General features: G+C 38.4%; 2 protein-coding genes across 2 annotated transcripts; both read left to right on the forward strand.

Annotated features, from left to right (window-relative positions):
- Positions 1 to 606: 606 nt before the first annotated feature.
- On the forward strand, positions 607 to 5485 carry LOC134659337 (nischarin). Its single transcript, XM_063515040.1, has 4 exons — positions 607 to 1166; positions 1450 to 1696; positions 2050 to 2168; positions 4798 to 5485. The coding sequence occupies exons 1-4, from the start codon at positions 726 to 728 to the stop codon at positions 5386 to 5388; spliced, it is 1398 nt and encodes a 465-aa protein (XP_063371110.1). The 5' UTR covers positions 607 to 725; the 3' UTR covers positions 5389 to 5485.
- Positions 5486 to 9352: 3867 nt separating this feature from the next.
- LOC134659442 (beta-hexosaminidase subunit alpha-like) lies at positions 9353 to 15599 on the forward strand. The gene is made up of 10 exons (XM_063515116.1): positions 9353 to 9631; positions 10009 to 10204; positions 10681 to 10790; positions 11120 to 11328; positions 11513 to 11625; positions 11854 to 12055; positions 12981 to 13107; positions 13909 to 13992; positions 14445 to 14641; positions 15362 to 15599. Exons 1-10 carry the CDS (start codon positions 9464 to 9466, stop codon positions 15597 to 15599), a joined length of 1644 nt encoding a protein of 547 aa, XP_063371186.1. The 5' UTR covers positions 9353 to 9463.
- Positions 15600 to 18471: the final 2872 nt, after the last annotated feature.

Below are 18471 nucleotides of genomic sequence, written 5' to 3' on the forward strand. Positions count from 1 at the left end.
GTGCGACCTATCCCCTCGGCAATCACTGGATAACTGAAGCCTATCAAGCCTGCCAGCCACACACGTTCAGTTATGCCTGCGCAAGCGAAGTGCGCAAGCACAACCGACAGGCAAAAAATATAAATTTTGATATTTTCAATTTTGCTTGCGCAGGCAAGGAGTTTGCTTGCGCAGGCAAGGAGTCATGTCATACACACGTTCAGTTATGCCTGCACAAGTAAACTGTGCAGGCATAACCATCGGTTATAACCTAGTGTGTGTGGCCGGCTTTACACTTACTCTTAAGGCCTCTGTACACAATGGGCCATCGCCGGCCAGTCCTAGGGACGCAGCCATGCGGTAGAATGAGATAGCAATATCACTTGCTCCCTCTAACACATAAATGCGTCCCCCATTGCCCAGAATGGCCCACGCTGGCCCATTGTGTACTTTATGTCCTCTACTTTCCCCAGAATGATTTTGTTTAGTTGCCAAACAACACGCTAGATGGCGCTATTAGTTATATGTAAAAATCTTAAGAGCCAAGTTTAGTAGTACAATACGGACTCAAAACTCTAGCTGTCAAAGTGTCATCTGTCAGTGTCAGGTGATTGTCAAAAAGGCTCATTTCGCGGAAGAAGTCCCCCGTTCATTGCGTCACACGAAATGTGAAAACAAAATAATTATTCAAATAGTAAAGCGTGTAAATTCAGTGACACGACGCATTTGTTCTTCAAGTACTAAATATGTCTTCGTTTGTAAATCACAGAAATGAGGCGTCGGTGAGCGTTGACCAGACGAGCTCGAAAGAAACTGTAACTTACTACAGAATAACAGTGAAAGTTGGCCCTGTGCACTGGAACGTGTTGCATCGCTACAATGACTTTGTAGAGCTCCATGACAAGCTCGTCTCAAACCATGGAGTGACCAAGGAGTTATTGCCCCCAAAGAAAGTTATACGGAATAAAACACCAAAGTTTGTAGAACAAAGAAGGGAGGCGTTGGACGTGTACTTGAAGAATGTTTTCAACTATTTGAAGTTGTCCATGCCGTACGAATTCGCCCACTTTCTGGACATGCATTTGTATGATATATTTTTCCTGCTGCAGGATTTGGCGAAGACTCTGTTTTTAGAAGGAGACAAGTTGTTAGAGAATGAGAAATCACATAAATTCACGCCAATGGAGGTTTGTTTATTTATGTATTATTTTTATTTTATGAGTTGTCAGGCTTTAAAGTTAGGCTTCTCACTTCTTGGGGGAAAACCTAACTAAAAGGTTTTCAAGTAGGTAAAGTTAAGTAGGTATAGGCAGTTGTAGGTTGTAAAGTTATACACAAATGACTCAATGCTATTAGTCATTTGGTCTGCAGTACTACAGTCCAGCTACCTAGTGTTTTAAAAAAGATAAGAAATATGCTTGCCTGTCCAATCCACAACCTCATCCTATATTCATTCCATAATTGTTCCAGCTGCATGCAATAAGTGAGCGTTTAAAAATGGCCTGCCCACCAACGGAGAAACAGGACCAAATGTACGACTTCAGCCACATCCTGGACTACTGCTCGCAGCTCCAAGCCCTCAACATCGAAGGCAGCTACGAGAAGCTCGGCTCCAGCACCATCGTCCCTAATGAGCTGCAGTTTGACTTGATACCGTTCAAGTCTCTGCAGGAATTAACAATACTTGGAGTTCCTATGGGATGTATTCAGAGTGTTGGTGAGTTTGCACTTTTGAATTAAGTGCTGAATATCTCTGGAGATTAAATAGATTACCAAGCTTTAAAAGCCCTCTTTGTACTTTGATTGCTCCAATGGCATCCTGTATTAAAGCATATTAAAGCCCTCTTAAAAAATAAAATATGTATTGACTTCTGGGCTGAATCAATGTATTTTTAATTACATTTTATCTTTCCGTATCATAAATCCGAGCTCGCGCGGAGAGTTCCTTAGGCCTGATTTTACATTGAGAAAATATCAGCATTCTTACATTTTAGTAATTTGGTGAAATAACCTGTTTGAAAATGTACCACTTACACTCTACTAATGTTTTCTAAATGATTATTCCCACAGGTTCCCTCCGGGACACTCTAATCGGCCTGTCAGTGCTAGTAGCGAGTGTGGTGTCCATGAATGAGTTCCTGCTAGTGGACATACTACATAAAGACCCCTCCAGCATAGCTGATACTGTGGTAAGTCACATTAACAGTATCAAAATATCTATTAGCACATGGTTGGTGCAGCCTGGCGACCACAGACTAGGAATCCTCTAGACGGAGTTTAGAACTATTATTTCATGAAACCGTTGCTGCCAAAAATACTGGGGTGCGGGGGACGAGGTGAGCTAGTCCCGTGCCGTGATTGGTCCGTTCAAAGACACAGACGTCACACAAAAAGTAAAACTACCGTATATTTGTGGCAGAGGGGGTAGCGCTACTATGCTCAGTCTAGAGGATGTCTTGTCTGTGCTGGCGACCCTGGCGTTTATGGGCATAAACTAAATAGTAGACCTAAACTTAGGTGATATTTCGGGCATTTACCCTAATCTGTTAAATAAAGCGATTGTTCTTTTATACAGTGTGTTAGCTACCAAAAGGGTCTATATTAATGTTAGGTGTATTAAGTGGCACCCACCAACAGGATGGCTTCCATCATGAGTGAAAAGAAGAAAGCCCATTTTAAAAAGCAATTAGGGTTCCGTACCCAAAGGGTAAAAACGGGACTCTATTACTAAGACTCCGCTGTCCGTCCGTCCGTCCGTCTGTCACCAGGCTGTATCTCACGAACAGTTGAAATTTTCACAGATGATGTATTTCTGTTGCCGCTATAACAACAAATACTAAAAACAGAATAAAATAAAGATTTAAGTGGGGCTCCCATACAACAAACGTGATTTTTGACCGAAGTTAAGCAACGTCGGGCGGGGTCAGTACTTGCATGGGTGACCGTTTTTTTTGCTTGTTTTGCTCTATTTTTTGTTGATGGTGCGGAACCCTCCGTGCGCGAGTCCGACTCGCACTTGACCGGTTTTTTTTTCCTTAGTCACGAACGCTGTAAAGGGTTCGAAACGTCGGGATGTAGAATAAATTCAATATACGCGATATAATCCGTTTTAACAGTTTTATTTCATGAGTAACTATCGCGGTAACGAAAGACAATATTAGTTAAATACAGCTTTTCAAATAAACAGTGTTCTTAAACGCATAAACTACATTTCAGATTAATCTGACTAATGACATAAGCATGTATGTTATTAAATAATGATAACGGGGCACGCGTCCATGAATCTATTTATGAAAGACTAGGCTCATCTAAATAGGTCATGTGGGGACGCAGATTACCTTATCTGAGTATTGTGGTCGGCCTGGATAGTTACTCTACGACTGTGTTGGTCTATCTATAGGTACCTAAAATAAATATCTATTGATTGTATGAGATGAGTAAAGCCTAAGAAAAAACCTTGCCCTCAATAGTAAAGTAGATGGCGTTGTATGATGCCACATGTTTTGTGGCATCTGAATTGTCAAACATAAAGTTTGTGTTGTAGTGTTTGGGGTCCGTTATTCTGTCCGTAGGGCTCATTTAGACGGTGCGAGAACTCGCATGCGAGTTTCATTACATTGCGTCATTTGATCGGTCGGCTGAATTGACGTAACCTCAATGGTCCGCAATGTAACTAAAATCGTATACGAGTTTGCGCACCATCTAAATGAGCCCTAATCCATTCTGATACAGCTGTCAAATTTAAGGCAGGTTTTTTTGGGACTTTACACTTCACATTTCAAGTTCTATTCATACTCGTAAATATTTCCAACGTCTTGAGTATTGTCAGTCTGGATGGTTAGGTACTCTATGTTGTTCACAAAATGATACAACAGACTATTGTGTAGGCGTAAAGCGATTAACAGCTTAGATGGATTGGATTGTGGTGCTACTCTTTTATTCACGTGTTATAGCATGAGCTTGCTTACATGCTTATCAGTATCATCCGTCTGTATAGATGCTACCTACTACTAAATTTAAGATTCATATTTAAAACATTATTTATTAAAGTAGCAACAAGCACTTTCGAATAAAAGGCGTCTCTCATCGTGAGGGATAATAATGATAATATACATTTATTCAGGCCTGTATTTTTTCTTGTCCATTGTCAGATCTATCTCCTACTAACGTTTGTTACGTTTGCCTATCCAAATTATTAATAATATTTTCTTAAAAATAGCACAATTCTGTAATTGGCGACGGCGGCGGTACATATATTGTTATTTGAGATACTCGTCTCCTCCGACTGGCCTATCCAATGAGTTTGAACGAGTTCAATGTCAGGCTTATAAACTCGTCTCGGCGGTTCCGGTCGCCGCATGAGGGGGACCATAATACAGCAATTTTGTCGTATAGTTTAAAAATAGAAATCATTTTTGTGTAGATTCTGTAGATGTTTTGCATTGATATAATTTATTACTTAGTTAAGGGTTACACGTGTCACTGTCACGCTTATAGCTGTAGATAAAGACATTCCGACTAGTAAATACTAATATTGTATCCATAGCGATAAGAGCGACTATAGGTCAATTTAACTACGGACTGTCGGTCCAATAATATGTATTATGTAAATATCTACATAAGGTATTTATTATGCTTGCTTAGTAGATGGACCATTACGGAGAAGGATTAAAAGGTATATATTTACCACAAAAACGCATGTTTGGCAAATTTATAAATCCTATAAAACCATGATTAAATTAGATGTATGACAAAAAAGTTGATCCAAACATATATGTACATATGTATTCGTAATATAACTCTATGTAATTTCTACAGAAATGGAAGAAGCTGTCAATAGTGAACTTCGCAAGCAACAACATAAAGGACATGGACTGGGCGATCAAACTCGTCCCAAAACTGCAGCATCTCAGTTTATCCTCCAACAAGCTCGCCGAGCTGTGCGACGTGTCCTGCCTTCACGAGCTCAGGGTCCTCAACCTATCCATGAACAACTTCCAACTGTGCGAGAGCTGGCACTCCAAAATAGGTAACGTAGTAAAGTTAGATCTCTCACAGAACAAAGTGGAATCTCTCCAAGGATTCTCGAGGTTATACTCCTTAGAGAGCTTGGATTTAAGCTGCAACTGCGTTACAGATGTCGAAGAGGTTCAGCATATCTGTAAACTCCCCGTTTTAGAATATCTATGGCTTACCGCAAACCCTGTAGCTTCGACAGTAGATTATAGAGTTAAAGTTTTGGAGCAGTTTAATGCTAGAATGGAAGAGATTTGTTTGGACAATGAAAGGGCGTCGGGTAAAGAGCTGGATACAGCCAGGGTGCTGCAGGCCTTAAGGGTAGTGAAAGAGGGGAAGACTCCGAGCTTTCTGCAGAACAATAACACTACCCATTGTTTCAATAGGAGTTGACAGTTAGGTTTGTAAATATAACAATTTGATGTGTAAATTTGAATTATTTTTGATAGATAAGAGGTAGCTACTGACTTAGCCGGTTAGTAATTATTTTGACATTCATATTGTAAATATTCATTAATCATTGTCTTTCGAAATTTTTGTACAGTCTTGCAAAGACTGTTTTTATGGACTTACAACACCGGAATGTTAAAGGCGTGTTTTTAGTAACTAGACCATATTCCTGTTTTTTTTATTTTTATAATAACGTCACTATTACCCTGACGCTAAATTGATGTAAAATTATAATCTCGTTAATGTGCGTGATAATAAATAATTAATTATACTTTTATAGCAATACGATAATATTTATTGTGACCTTGTTGTAATTTGTAAAGCAAGGGTTAAATGTTGCCTTATTAGGTTGATCAAATTGGATATATTGTATTCCGTAAAACTGTCTGAAAATGTAATAATAACGGTATGAAACTAGACTTATAAATAATGTAACTAATAGAGCCCATGGACTGACATTTTTATGGGATACCAAGACAACACAAGTTTAATACTGGGCCATTAAACTTGTATCTGTTAAAATAAGGTAAACAAAAACACAGCGCGACTTGGTCATTCGGTCAAAGTTAAAACATGTTTGATCTATAGAATTATGTCATTGCTCGAATGCCTGAGTCCCGTGGTTCTATTTATGTTCTTAACACATACACACACATTATTTTTAAATTAAGAGAAGTAGAATAATCTTGTTTGAGATTTTTCTAAATAATCTGTATAACTTTCTCACTGTAGCATACAAAGAAAGAGATGTATGTACCTAAAAGTTTTGTGGTGCTAACAGAAAAGTATTTTTTTTAAATTGACAAATCTCATAATGACATACTTTTTTGTGTTAGAGTTGACATTCTTTTAAACTATAACTATATTTACCGATAAAATTAGCACTGACATTTTCAATACCAATTTTCAGATAACAATAAACTAGGTTTACCTTTACTCCGCTAGTAATTTCTAAAATCACTTATAGGCGTGAATCATGCTGATTATATGAAGGTCTATAATGTTGCTTTTGGAACTAGAGATTCTTTACATGGCAACAATTTTGCCTTCCAAATCTGTAAAATTCAATTTTATAGTTAATTTAGCGAGGTATTTTTTTAATATAACTATAGTTTTTTTGGAACCCGATTCGCTGGCGATTCCTATAAGCAGGGTTGGGCAGTATTTCAATTACATGTATTTGAAATACGTATTTGAAATACAAATTAGTATTTTGTATTTGTATTTCAAATATTACCTCAAAAGTATTTTGTATTTGGTATTTCAAATACTGCACTCACATGTATTTAGTATTTTGTACTTCAAATACTTCAAGCTTCAAAATACATTTCTATAAATACATTTTATTAAATTCTTTAATCCTAAAATGTCTAATCTCTCGCACAAGCTGTGAGCCGACCGCGAACCTCCGATCCAGCCGAGATACAATTTTCATTGGCTGGATACTGGATCTATATTAGGTCAACTTCTGCGTGGAACTTTTCGTTTAAATCTAGGGGATAGGGTCATTACAGTAGTTTCCGTCCATGCACTAGTTTTCGACGACTTGACGGATTATCAAATATATATTTCATTTTTAATTTACTACTTTTTGCGAAATCTTCATCTTCCTCGCGTTGTCCCTGCATTTTGCCACGGCTCATGGGAGCCTGGGGTCCGCTTGGAAACTAATCCCAGTAATTGGCGTTGGCACTAGTTTTTACGATAGCGATTGCCATCTGACCTTCCAACCCAGAGGGTAAACTAGGGCCGTAATTGGAATTAGTCCGGTTTCCTCACGATGTTTTCCTTCACCGAAAAGCGACTGGTAAATATCAAATGATATTTCGTACATAGTTCCGAAAAACTCATTGGTTCGAGCCGGGGTTCGAACTCGCGACCTCCGGATTGCAAGTCGCACGCTCTTACCGCTAGGCCACCAGCGCTTCCTTTTTGCGAAATATCATTGTTATATGTAGACAGATATATTGCTTAGACGCCTTAGACATAAGGATTGAAATCAGTCCAAATTTGTGCAGGAATGTAGGTATATATTCAAATTTCGTCAAGTGGACGTAAACTAGAGCTGGACGAAAACTAGCGCAATGACCCTATAAGTTTATATGAAAGGATATTCGTTAACGTTAAAACTAAATGCTAAACAGAAAAATAAATAAAGGTATATTTTGTAATTGAAATACATTATTTTAAACACTGTAATTTGTATTTTGTATTTCAAATACCCGTCACCAAAGTAGTTTGTATTTTGTATTTCAAATACTTTTAAAAATGTATTTTGTAATTTGTATTTCAAATACGTGGAAGCCAGTATTTTGCCCAACCCTGCCTATAAGCAAAAAGTGTTCCGTAAATCAATTGTTGTACGTGACACTAAAAAGTAGATATGGTAATTATACAATGAAGAGTTTGTTGTAGTACAACTTGGGTTAGGTAAAAAGGGGAATTCCATCAAAACAAAAATAGACTTGTTGCACGTGGGAATAAAGTTTATTTTTACGCGCACGAACTTGAAAGAATTACCATTCTAAGTAGTAATAAGCAAAGACGTATTCATTTATAAGTATTATACTTGTGATTAAACTGTGCATTGTATTGTAAGTATATAAAGGATTGATATATTTTATTAAGTATTGATTAATTTATTATTAAAATTATTTTAATGTAGTCTTGAATTTTAATTTCACGTTGCGTTGCTTTGGAAATTTAGACACCTTAATATACACCGTCAGCTATTTATTTAAAGGAGTGTAACGTAACATGCGATCTTAAAAGGATCGACAATGTGCATTGTGCATGTGAGTCGTGTGACACCCCAGGAGCTTCATGACCAACAATACTTGGGTTCATTTAGGCTATGCGAGAACTCGCATGCTAGTTTCATTACATTGCGGGTTTTGATCTGTCGGTTGAATTGGACGTAGCCAACAGTCCGCAATGTAACTAAAATCGCATGCGAGTTCGCGCGCCGTCTAAATCAGCCCTTATTTATGGAAACGAACGCAATGGAATGTAGACACTAAAATATTAATGCAGGAATAGAAAGACACAAATTCTTTATATCAATGTACCTACCTAATTTGCTATGTTATATCCTTGCTTGAAAACGTGTTTTTTTTTACATATTTTTACTCATTTACTGATAATGATAAGCTACGGAAGCAGCGCGCTGTAGCATAGTTTTCCCGATATGAAGCGAAAATGTTACGTAAAGAAAAAAGTGTCGTGATTAGAGCTGAATGGATTATATACCTATTCATATTCGCCAAAAAACAGAGTAAGTATACTATATATGTGTTTTGTAGCCTTCTAAAGCTTCTTCGTTAATTGGGGTATGAAGTGGTTTTGTATTGTCGGGCTCCTGAATTTAGTTTATTTAATACAATTACTGTATTGAGGAATTCGTGGTTGACAAGAAGCAGAATTATTATTATTGTTATGTGCACTAAGCCCCCATCCGCACAAGAGCTTTTTCAACGCGCGTTAAAAAAGCGCTTGAATCTGTCCGCGCTCTAAATTCGATTTAACGACCAAGGCTTAAAGTCGAAAATCCAACAACGCTTGATAAAAAGCGCCACCGCTGTCGTGTGAATAAATACACATGTATCCATTTGTGTCATTCAAACGCTTTTTTAAAGCGCCCGTGGGAATGGGGGCTAAAGCTGCAAAATAATAATGTGCTATCACTCCTATCGGATTTCATCCTATTTAACATTTTAATAATTTCCCATTGGCAACACTATTTTGACAGTTCCTTGTGAAGGGGGACCCCCACAAACTTAACTTCGAAGTGTCAATGCCCTTATTGCTATTACAATAAGGTGTATTCTTGTCTAAACGACACAACAATTTATTCTGTAGGTAGTCAATGTTTTGACTGATAAATAAATGCAAACATGCGATGCGAACTGTTTTAATAATATTAAATACCGTATCCGATAACACTTTCCTAGTAATAAAAGCGTTCAACTTCCTCATTAGGTTGTGGTTGCTTGTTCAGTTCAGTTGGATTTGTACCATCATGATGGTACATTGTGTTTTATTATTGTCGGTTTTGGTTGTGTTCTGCCAAGCTATTGTGCCGGGACCCAAGTATACCCCTACCAAAGGAGAAATATGGCCTAAGCCTCAATATGAGAAAAAGGATAAAGCGGTATATTTAGTTGACAAGGATACATTGGAATTTAAGGTAAGTAACAAAATTAACAGTTAACTTTGCATTTCTACGTTAACATTTTCATATAATTTAAACCTCCGGTTCTCATAATGTAGGTAACAATAAGTACCTACCTACCTACAAATAGGTATCTATTAGAGTTATTTTATTTCCCCTGTTTTGTTCAACCACGGTTCGATTGTTCAGTTTTATTACGCTTATCGATTTTTTATCTGTAGGTAAAAATATAGCGACGGTTGGACTTTAGTAAATTTGAATTATGATAGGTATTTGGTATAATATAAAAATAATAATTAGAATCGTTAAATTACGAAGGCGTTTCCACACTTATCGACATTAGGAAATTAATAAAAAAAAGTAAACTATTTTCGAACGTTTATTGTTAACAGGTAACCAAAAAGTCGTGTCAAATTTTAACGGACGCTATCCAGCGAGCTAAGAAAACCTTCCACAAATTGTCTAAAATCGCAAAGCGTAACTACAACGAGCGGGGTGTGGATCTGAGCTCGCCAACTTTGGGCACGATCGACGTGGAGTTGACTCAGCCGTGCGAGGCGTACCCTTATCATGGAATGGACGAAAGTTGTAAGTGTAAAAATATATAAACCGCGGCGCGCAAAATTCGTGACGGTGTAAGTAAATTAAATCGACAAACTGTCCGATAATTAATTAATCAAGATAATCAATTATCGACTTTATAATCAGTTATTACGGGAACGGTCCCATGTGACACTTACCGAAATAAACCACGATAAAATGGTAGTGGTGGTGGTATTGCCATTTGTGACCGCCGCCATACATCAGGTGGAGACAAATTAATGAATGATTCGCCTATTCCCATCTGGGCACAGATGCCATGGGCATGGCGTGGAAGAGATCGGGAAGAAGGTGCGAAGGGTAAGCGAGGCTTCTTTCCTTCTATTCTACCATAAACTACCTCCAATTCCTCGGAAATCGTTGCATACTGCATATTTTAGAATACCAATATCTTCTTTCTTTTTCTGCGTTAGTAAATCTCGCATGCTTAAATACTTTTTACCTACTTTTACTCTTCTTTTCAGACAATCTCACGGTATCGGACACGGCGAGGTTGACCGGCCACTCAATATGGGGCGTCTTACACGGGCTCGAGAGCTTTATACACCTCCTTTACCAATCAGATGATTACGAGGTAGGTAAATTATGGCACAGAATAAATAATAGTACTAGGTACAGAAGATTCACTCTAACAAAACGCGTGTCTATTACGACAGATATGACCGCTAGGTGGTGCAAGCGCGAGCAGGCGTCCGTTCCATAGCGGTGCGCGGCAACTACTATGGCTAGACACAGAGTAGACACCAAAATTGGTGTGGGCCGGTGCTTGTAGCGACGCGACGAAATCGCGGAGTGAGCCACGCCTGATTATTCGTAATTTAGTCTCAATCATCTGAAACTGATCACATTTTCTAGGACGACAGTTCTTCAACTAACCACCTATTAACCAAATAAAATTTTTAGACTCTCCTAATACAAGGTACGAAGATTCATGACTACCCGCGTCACCCCCACCGCGGGTTGTTGCTGGATACGTCTCGTCATTACCTACGAGTGAGCAAACTCCTTACCACGCTGGACGCCATGGCGATGAATAAACTTAACGTGTTCCATTGGCACATCGTGGACGACCACTCGTTCCCGTATCAGAGCGAAAAGTTTCCTGAGTTAAGGTGAGAAATATAGGAACAATATGGTCTAGGCACAGTAGGTACATACATATAGGTACTCGTAGATACCTACTGCTTGAAAGCTCTGGTCGAAAATATTGTTTATGATGTTTATGATCACTATAGGTACTTAGATACATTCAACTAAACTATATTAACTATAAGTAGTCATATGTTTTATATTTAGTGAAAAAGGAGCCTATCATCGTTCAATGGTTTACACGAAAGCAGACATCAAGAAGATCGTTGAATATGCGAGAAACCGCGGGATCAGAGTAATACCTGAGATAGATGTTCCAGGTAAGGAGTTTTTGTTTTATGTTTAGAGTAACTCAGCCTTGGTAATTAGGCACAGTTAGTCAGCGAGTGTGGCCGCGCATTTGCTGCAAAGATTGGCTATGTCAGTCAGCTGAGAGAGCACCAGCGACGCTCTCAGCGGTAGAAAGCAGTCGCTGTGGCCGAAAACGGCTAGGAGATGATGATAGTTAGTCCACCCAGTAGATGGTTAATGTTTTTTATTTTTATAAGGCCACGTCCGCTCCTGGGGCGAGGCATACCCGCAGCTCCTCACGCCTTGCTACACGGGCAAGAAAGTGACCTCTCTGGGGCCCCTCGACCCGACCAACGAGCACACCTACAAGTTTCTGGGGCAACTACTGGAGGAGGTGAAAGAGTGGTTCCCGGATGGGTACCTGCATTTGGGGGGAGATGAGGTCAATTCTAGGTGCTGGTAAGTAGGTTAAGTTAATCGCGTCATGCCTCACTCATGTTCAAAATCAAGCCACATTTGTTAGACATCCTTTTAGTAAAAAACCGGCCAAGTGCGAGTCGGACTCGCGCACGGAGGGTTCCGCACCATCAACAAAAAATAGAGCAAAACAAGCAAAAAAACGGTCACCCATCCAAGTACTGACCCCGCCCGACGTTGCTTAACTTCGGTCAAAAATCACGTTTGTTGTATGGGAGCCCCACTTAAATCTTTATTTTATTCTGTTTTTAGTATATTTGTTGTTATAGCGGCAACAGAAATACATCATCTGTGAAAATTTCAACTGTCTAGCTATCACGGTTCGTGAGATACAGCCTGGTGACAGACGGACGGACGGACGGACGGATGGACGGACGGATGGACGGACGGACAGCGGAGTCTTAGTAATAGGGTCCCGTTTTTACCCTTTGGGTACGGAACCCTAATTATCCCTTTCTTTTCCAGTCTCATTCGCAAAACGTCCCCCCTATCGCCAAATGTTCCATATTTAACCTTTCGTGTCCATGTGAGCTGCTAATATCCTGGTGGCTTAAAACCTAATTCGTGCTATATACTTAGAGCAAATAAAATGTGTCCTGTATCAGAAAGGTTAAAAGTTCCAGTCGTAATACATCCCGGACATTTCGGTAAAAAGAAGAGTAGGTATTAACACGGGACATTTTTTGAAAGGGGCTCTTTGCTCACGCGTACCTACTAACCTAACCTTCAAAACGACCGAGATTTTTGTAGGTACCTTTCGAAACTAGTTAACTAGCCTAAAACTTGTTATTTTTTATATTTATTATTCACAGTTGAGCTAATGTATTTAAATTTAATTAAGTTTGTACCTCAAATATTATGACTCTTACGTATTTGACGTAATCAAGGCATTAACATTTTTATATAGGATCTCAAACCCGTCACTGTTACGGTACATGATGCAGCACAACATGTCATCCTGGACGAAGCTCCACAGCTTGTTCATGGAACGGGCCACGCCGCTCGTCGGGGACAGAAAGATCATCGTCTGGGAGGCAAGTTCGTCTAATACTTATCCCCTTATTCATGCTTATGATCAACTTTTCTCCCTCTCTATGACATAACGACAGATAGGGACAAACGACGATCATCAACTGATTAAGTTAGCAGCAGCCGTTTATGAATAACGCCAGAGTCTTCCCTCTTCCTAGACTATTTCGACTATCGGAAATAAATTCCTCCCGTTCGTAAGCTCTCGTGTGACTGAAGTAGCCAACCATAGGCATGACAGATGACAGAACTCCATCTACTATGTACATCACTTTAGACATTTTTTACCATGTTCTATACTTCGTTTTTTTTAGGATTAGAAATTTGGTAAACAATCTTGATGTGTCTTTTAATTGAAAAACACTTTTTAAAAATCAATAACTATTACTTATGAAAGCAGAAGACTATAAAAGATCGTATTAGATTCATAATTGTTACATATTTACCGTAACTTATTTTTAAAATGTGTTTTTCAATCAAAAGACACATCAAGATTGTTTACCAAATTTCTAATCCTAAAAAAAACGATACAATTGTGTTTGAATACATACAGTAGAAGCATAACATTAAATAAACGAAGTATAATAGGTAGTTTAAAAATGAGCTACTGTGAACACTCACCATAAATTTCTATAAAATATGGGTACGATTAATATTAGGACCATCTAGAATTAACTCTCCTTACCGTACTTACTAATACTTGTGTTGACCTACTCAGTATGTTGAAGTACGAATCAGATACTAAGTAGTTTAGATGGTCTACTATGATTGATTTATGATATGACTGCAACTCTTATTCATTTCAGGAGGTGTTTGACGAGAACGTGCCCCTATCAAATGACACGGTGGTACAAATCTGGCTGGGTGCATGGGCACCTAAGATTAATGAGGTAAATATTTCCTGGAATACCATGACAACTGGAACCCGGGTTTGTCCGTCTTTGCATGTACCTATATTTTGACTTAATAAATAATACATATTAACTCACATTTATAGACGGGTCTATCGCGAAATTTCTTTATACAGATACAGTGATACAGTCGATACAGAAGTTAAAGCCAAGGGATCTATCTTCGGATGTGATGTGTGCGTGGATATTGTGAGTGTTGCGTGTCGGACTATTGACAATAATTAACATTTTGTGTAGTGGGTGGTTTGAAAATGTGATGTCTACCCCAAACTTTTTCATACACTTTTCGTCGCACATATCTCTGTTTTGTTTCAGCTGCACAAATCTCTGTTTTGACATTTTGCTGGGACATCAGTTAGCCGCGACCACGACCAGTGAAACCTGTGTCGAAAAGTCGGTAAATAATGACGAGCGTATTTTTTTTTACTCAGGTACTAGAAGCGGGCAAGAAAGCTCTATTCTCATCAGAGTGGTACCTCTCCGTCCTAGGGGGTGGTGGCGACTGGGAGAATTTCTACAAGTTCGACCCTCGGCTGCAAGTCACCGATAGAGCTTTAGTCCGCAACATGATCGGGGGGGAAGCTTGCATGTGGGGGGAGTACGTTGACACCACTAACTTCATACAGAGGTCAGTACGTCGCAAGTAAATTCTTTATATAATTGTTACGTTATTCTCCACGAAGTGGTATCACTTGGTACATATGTCGCTTTTAGTTTCTCTACGACGCATTAGGACGTGGATAAATCCTAATATTCATACACAGCTGTGTATAGATGGAATCACCAGTCTCTCGCTATATCGTAATTTCATAGGAATTCGTATAGGAGGTGCAAGCGCCTACTGCTTGCCCTTAGAGTTGATCAAAGACTCCTAGTCTTAGTAAGATGGCATATAGTCGAGAAATTGGGACTGGTTCCACCGTGGCGGGGTGGCCTAGGGGTTCAAGGTGTTAGCCCGGATTGCTAAAGACGCCGGTTCGAATCCTGCCTTCACCACTGGAGGGCTTCGTCACTTTTTCTTTAATATATGATCTATTTCAGTTTACATACTCGTAATATTCATAATTTAAAATAAAAAGGGATGTGACACTACACGTAACAGTGAATACTTGTTGTTATTAAATTGTACAACGGGACTTATACCGCGTATCTAAGTTTTAAGATTTACCTCCGACGTTTCGAGGACGGCGTTGTTCCCGTGGTCTCGGAGAAGAAGTCTTGTCTCGGAGAAGAAGAAGTCCCGTTGTACAATTTAATAATGTGTAAAAATCGTGAAAGTTTAAATCAGTGTTAGTACTTGTTTACGAAGAAGAAAAGTAATCTGCTCACTTTAAACTTTTTTGGACAGGGTATGGCCACGAGCCTGCGGCATCGCCGAGCGACTCTGGTCTGAGGCGTCCCGCGACGACATTCAAACTGAAGAGCAAACAGAATGGGATAGCGACTGTAGCGGTGCAGGCAGGATAGCAATAGCAGAGGCCATCATGGACCATGTTCGTCGTCGTATTGAGGAGCAAGCGTGTCGTATGCTTAGGCGGGGTGTGCTGGCTGAGCCGCCGAACGGGCCCGGGTTTTGTGTCGTGTGACCATCTTAATAAGACATATATCGTTTTTATAAATATATACCTAATTTGTGCGACTTATTTTATCAACCCTTTGAACGCCTAGATTTACATGCCAATGACCCTAAAGTGTTATGGCGTGCACTGTCAAATCTTCATGATTTCATCTGAGGTTTACTTTTGCTTGCTTGTATCAAGACACAGGCTAACAAGAGCAGGCAGAATTGGAGAGCAGGGACTATAGCCACGAAGGTGCCTAGATCATGGACCATGTCTAGGTTTTGTTTTGTGTGACCACTGTCCACTGACGTAGTAGTAGATCATTCGTAGGTTTAAATATCTAATTAATAATTTAAAAGGGTGGATTATTTTATCAAACAGGTGAAAGCCAACAAAAAGTCCACAACTAAGTTTTCCTATTTTAACACTAACACCAAAAATCCAAATCAAGGTCCCAAATTTTAAAAATTAGTAATAAAACAAAAATGTGTCAACATTAATTTATTAATGACTCGCACAAAAATAATTATGCAATACATACAGTAGTAATAAACTTCTAAAACTAAACAATGCATGTGATGCTACGAAATGATTCTTAACAAGTGTCCAACTTAACTAATATATGTAATAAATTTATTTCTAATTCATTATTTTAAATAACGGACATTATCAAAAATACCAACATTCATTCATAATACCGGAGGCAGTCTTACATTTGCAATGCATACACACTTATTGCCTTAATCTTAAAGTAATTTTTAGAAGTTTATACGGGCCTCAAAAATCATGTTAAAGCTAAAAAAACGGTAATAAAGGGCAAAAACGTGACTATATTAGTCTTACATTTTATAACTAAAGATACAATAACACAGCAAAAACGAGAACTTAAAACTCAGCTGTTTTTAGAAATGGGTAAAAGCGAGTACTATATTCTCAAGAATCCCTAGACCTAACGTTTACCGAGTTTTTGGGACTATTTTATGAAACTTACAAAATCGTAAATCGACTATCGGTCTATGTCATTGTTGTACTGCCAAAGCATTAAAGAAACAAATGGACGAACGATCGAATAACCACCAATGGAAAGAGGCCTTTAGAACAATTTAGCATGTTAAAACTTTTGTGTTTTTAAAAAGGCCGTCTCTTACCCCTGTTAGCTTAGACTAAGATTTTGAGGCCCGTCAATTTCCACTATCGTACATAAAAGCCTCCATACAAAGTGAGAGGTAAACGCTACTATCGCACCCTCGTTACTAGGTCAGCCGGCCACCTTAAGTAACTTCGTATAGTATTAACAAAAATTACAATAATTTATGACAAATCAGGCTTTTAAAGGATAAAGTATTATACCCACTTATTCATAAAACTTAGCAAACCTTTGTTAACCCTCTGACCACCAAATACGTCACTAACGCGCGCGTCTTCAGCCCAATATAAACCTTCGTGCATTCCAACAAGGTTCACGATGACGCGCCGCACACGATGGGCGTGCGAAAGGGTTATTTTTTCCCTTTCTAACAAACACAAATGTCAAAATGACGGATTATAAAGGGCTTGTTAGACATGCCTAGCGTTTATGAATATCGCTAAATTAGTCTTGAAATACCGCCGAACCTTGATACGGGATTACTAACTAAGATATCTATAAATATAACTGGGAACGTTTATGTAATCCACGTATCCAGGATTGGCTGTATTAGACTCTGACCACAATAACTTTGCACTAGCTTGGCAGTAAGAATGCATACATATCCCTATAAGCTCCATACTACTTGACGTAGCGCTTGTCATGAACACTTAGCGTGGTCCGACTCTTAAGTACAGTTGAGGCCAAAAGTTTGTATTCAAATTTTCACCTTATTTCAACGGATTAAGGTGAAGAAATGTTTATTTATGACTTGATTCTACATACCTCATTATTAAAGGCCTAATTTGCCATCGTAATAAAACATCCTATTACTAGGGCCAAACTATTCAAATGTTTTGAAAATATCTCGTGATATTGCACATTTTCGATCTGTCGAGTTTCGTGACATCCCAAATCGGCAATATTGATATCAACAAACATCCCGAATTCCGCCTCTAGCTGTTACCGTTATTGGACAACACAACATTTAGTCGCAGCTTTTTATTTTCAACATAAAAAATATGGTTGTCTGTAGAGTCGGTTTAAGGACGATAATTTTGCGTGATAACGTCAACATTGATGGAAAATTGCATACTTTTATACGTTACCATGGAGATCTGTCCACAACGTGACACTTTTTCGTGCATGCTACCGGCGTTCATCGATTTATAAGACGTTATCACGTCAAAAATTAAAAGGCTATGTCTAAACTGACGAATAATAGCTGCGACATGAAATGTATAAGAAATACTTAAATAAACTTATATCTATACATCTTTAATTACTCTTTGTAATTTCCTTAATTTTGCAAAATTAAGTTTAAACTATACGTAACTGAATTACTACTTTGGAGAACTTGATAACTTTTGTTTCGAGTTACAAGATACGGAAAATAAAATAAAATTTTATAGCGCAAAGTAAAAACATTCCGAAACATTCGTCAAAAGTTTAGTAGTATTAGTAAAATTATTGGCGCGTTTCATGTCTCTAACAAGTCATTAAAACGTAGGTATGCAACACTCACGCAATATATTAAACGTACGGACATACTTTTGTTTAAAGTTTGACTCATAAACAAGATAAAATGTTAATTGTGATAGTTTAAACTGGATTAATTATATAAATGCATAGCGTCTTATTTTATTTTAAAACAATAATTATTGATTGTATGCAGTTATGCCATTTTCGCACTTAATAGCCATTTTTAGATATTCAATAAAATAAGTCATTATCTCTCTGACATCTCTTAAAACCTACCATCCAATTCCT

This window comes from Cydia amplana, chromosome 1 (assembly GCF_948474715.1).
Source record: "Cydia amplana chromosome 1, ilCydAmpl1.1, whole genome shotgun sequence".
NCBI lineage: Eukaryota > Metazoa > Arthropoda > Insecta > Lepidoptera > Tortricidae > Cydia > Cydia amplana.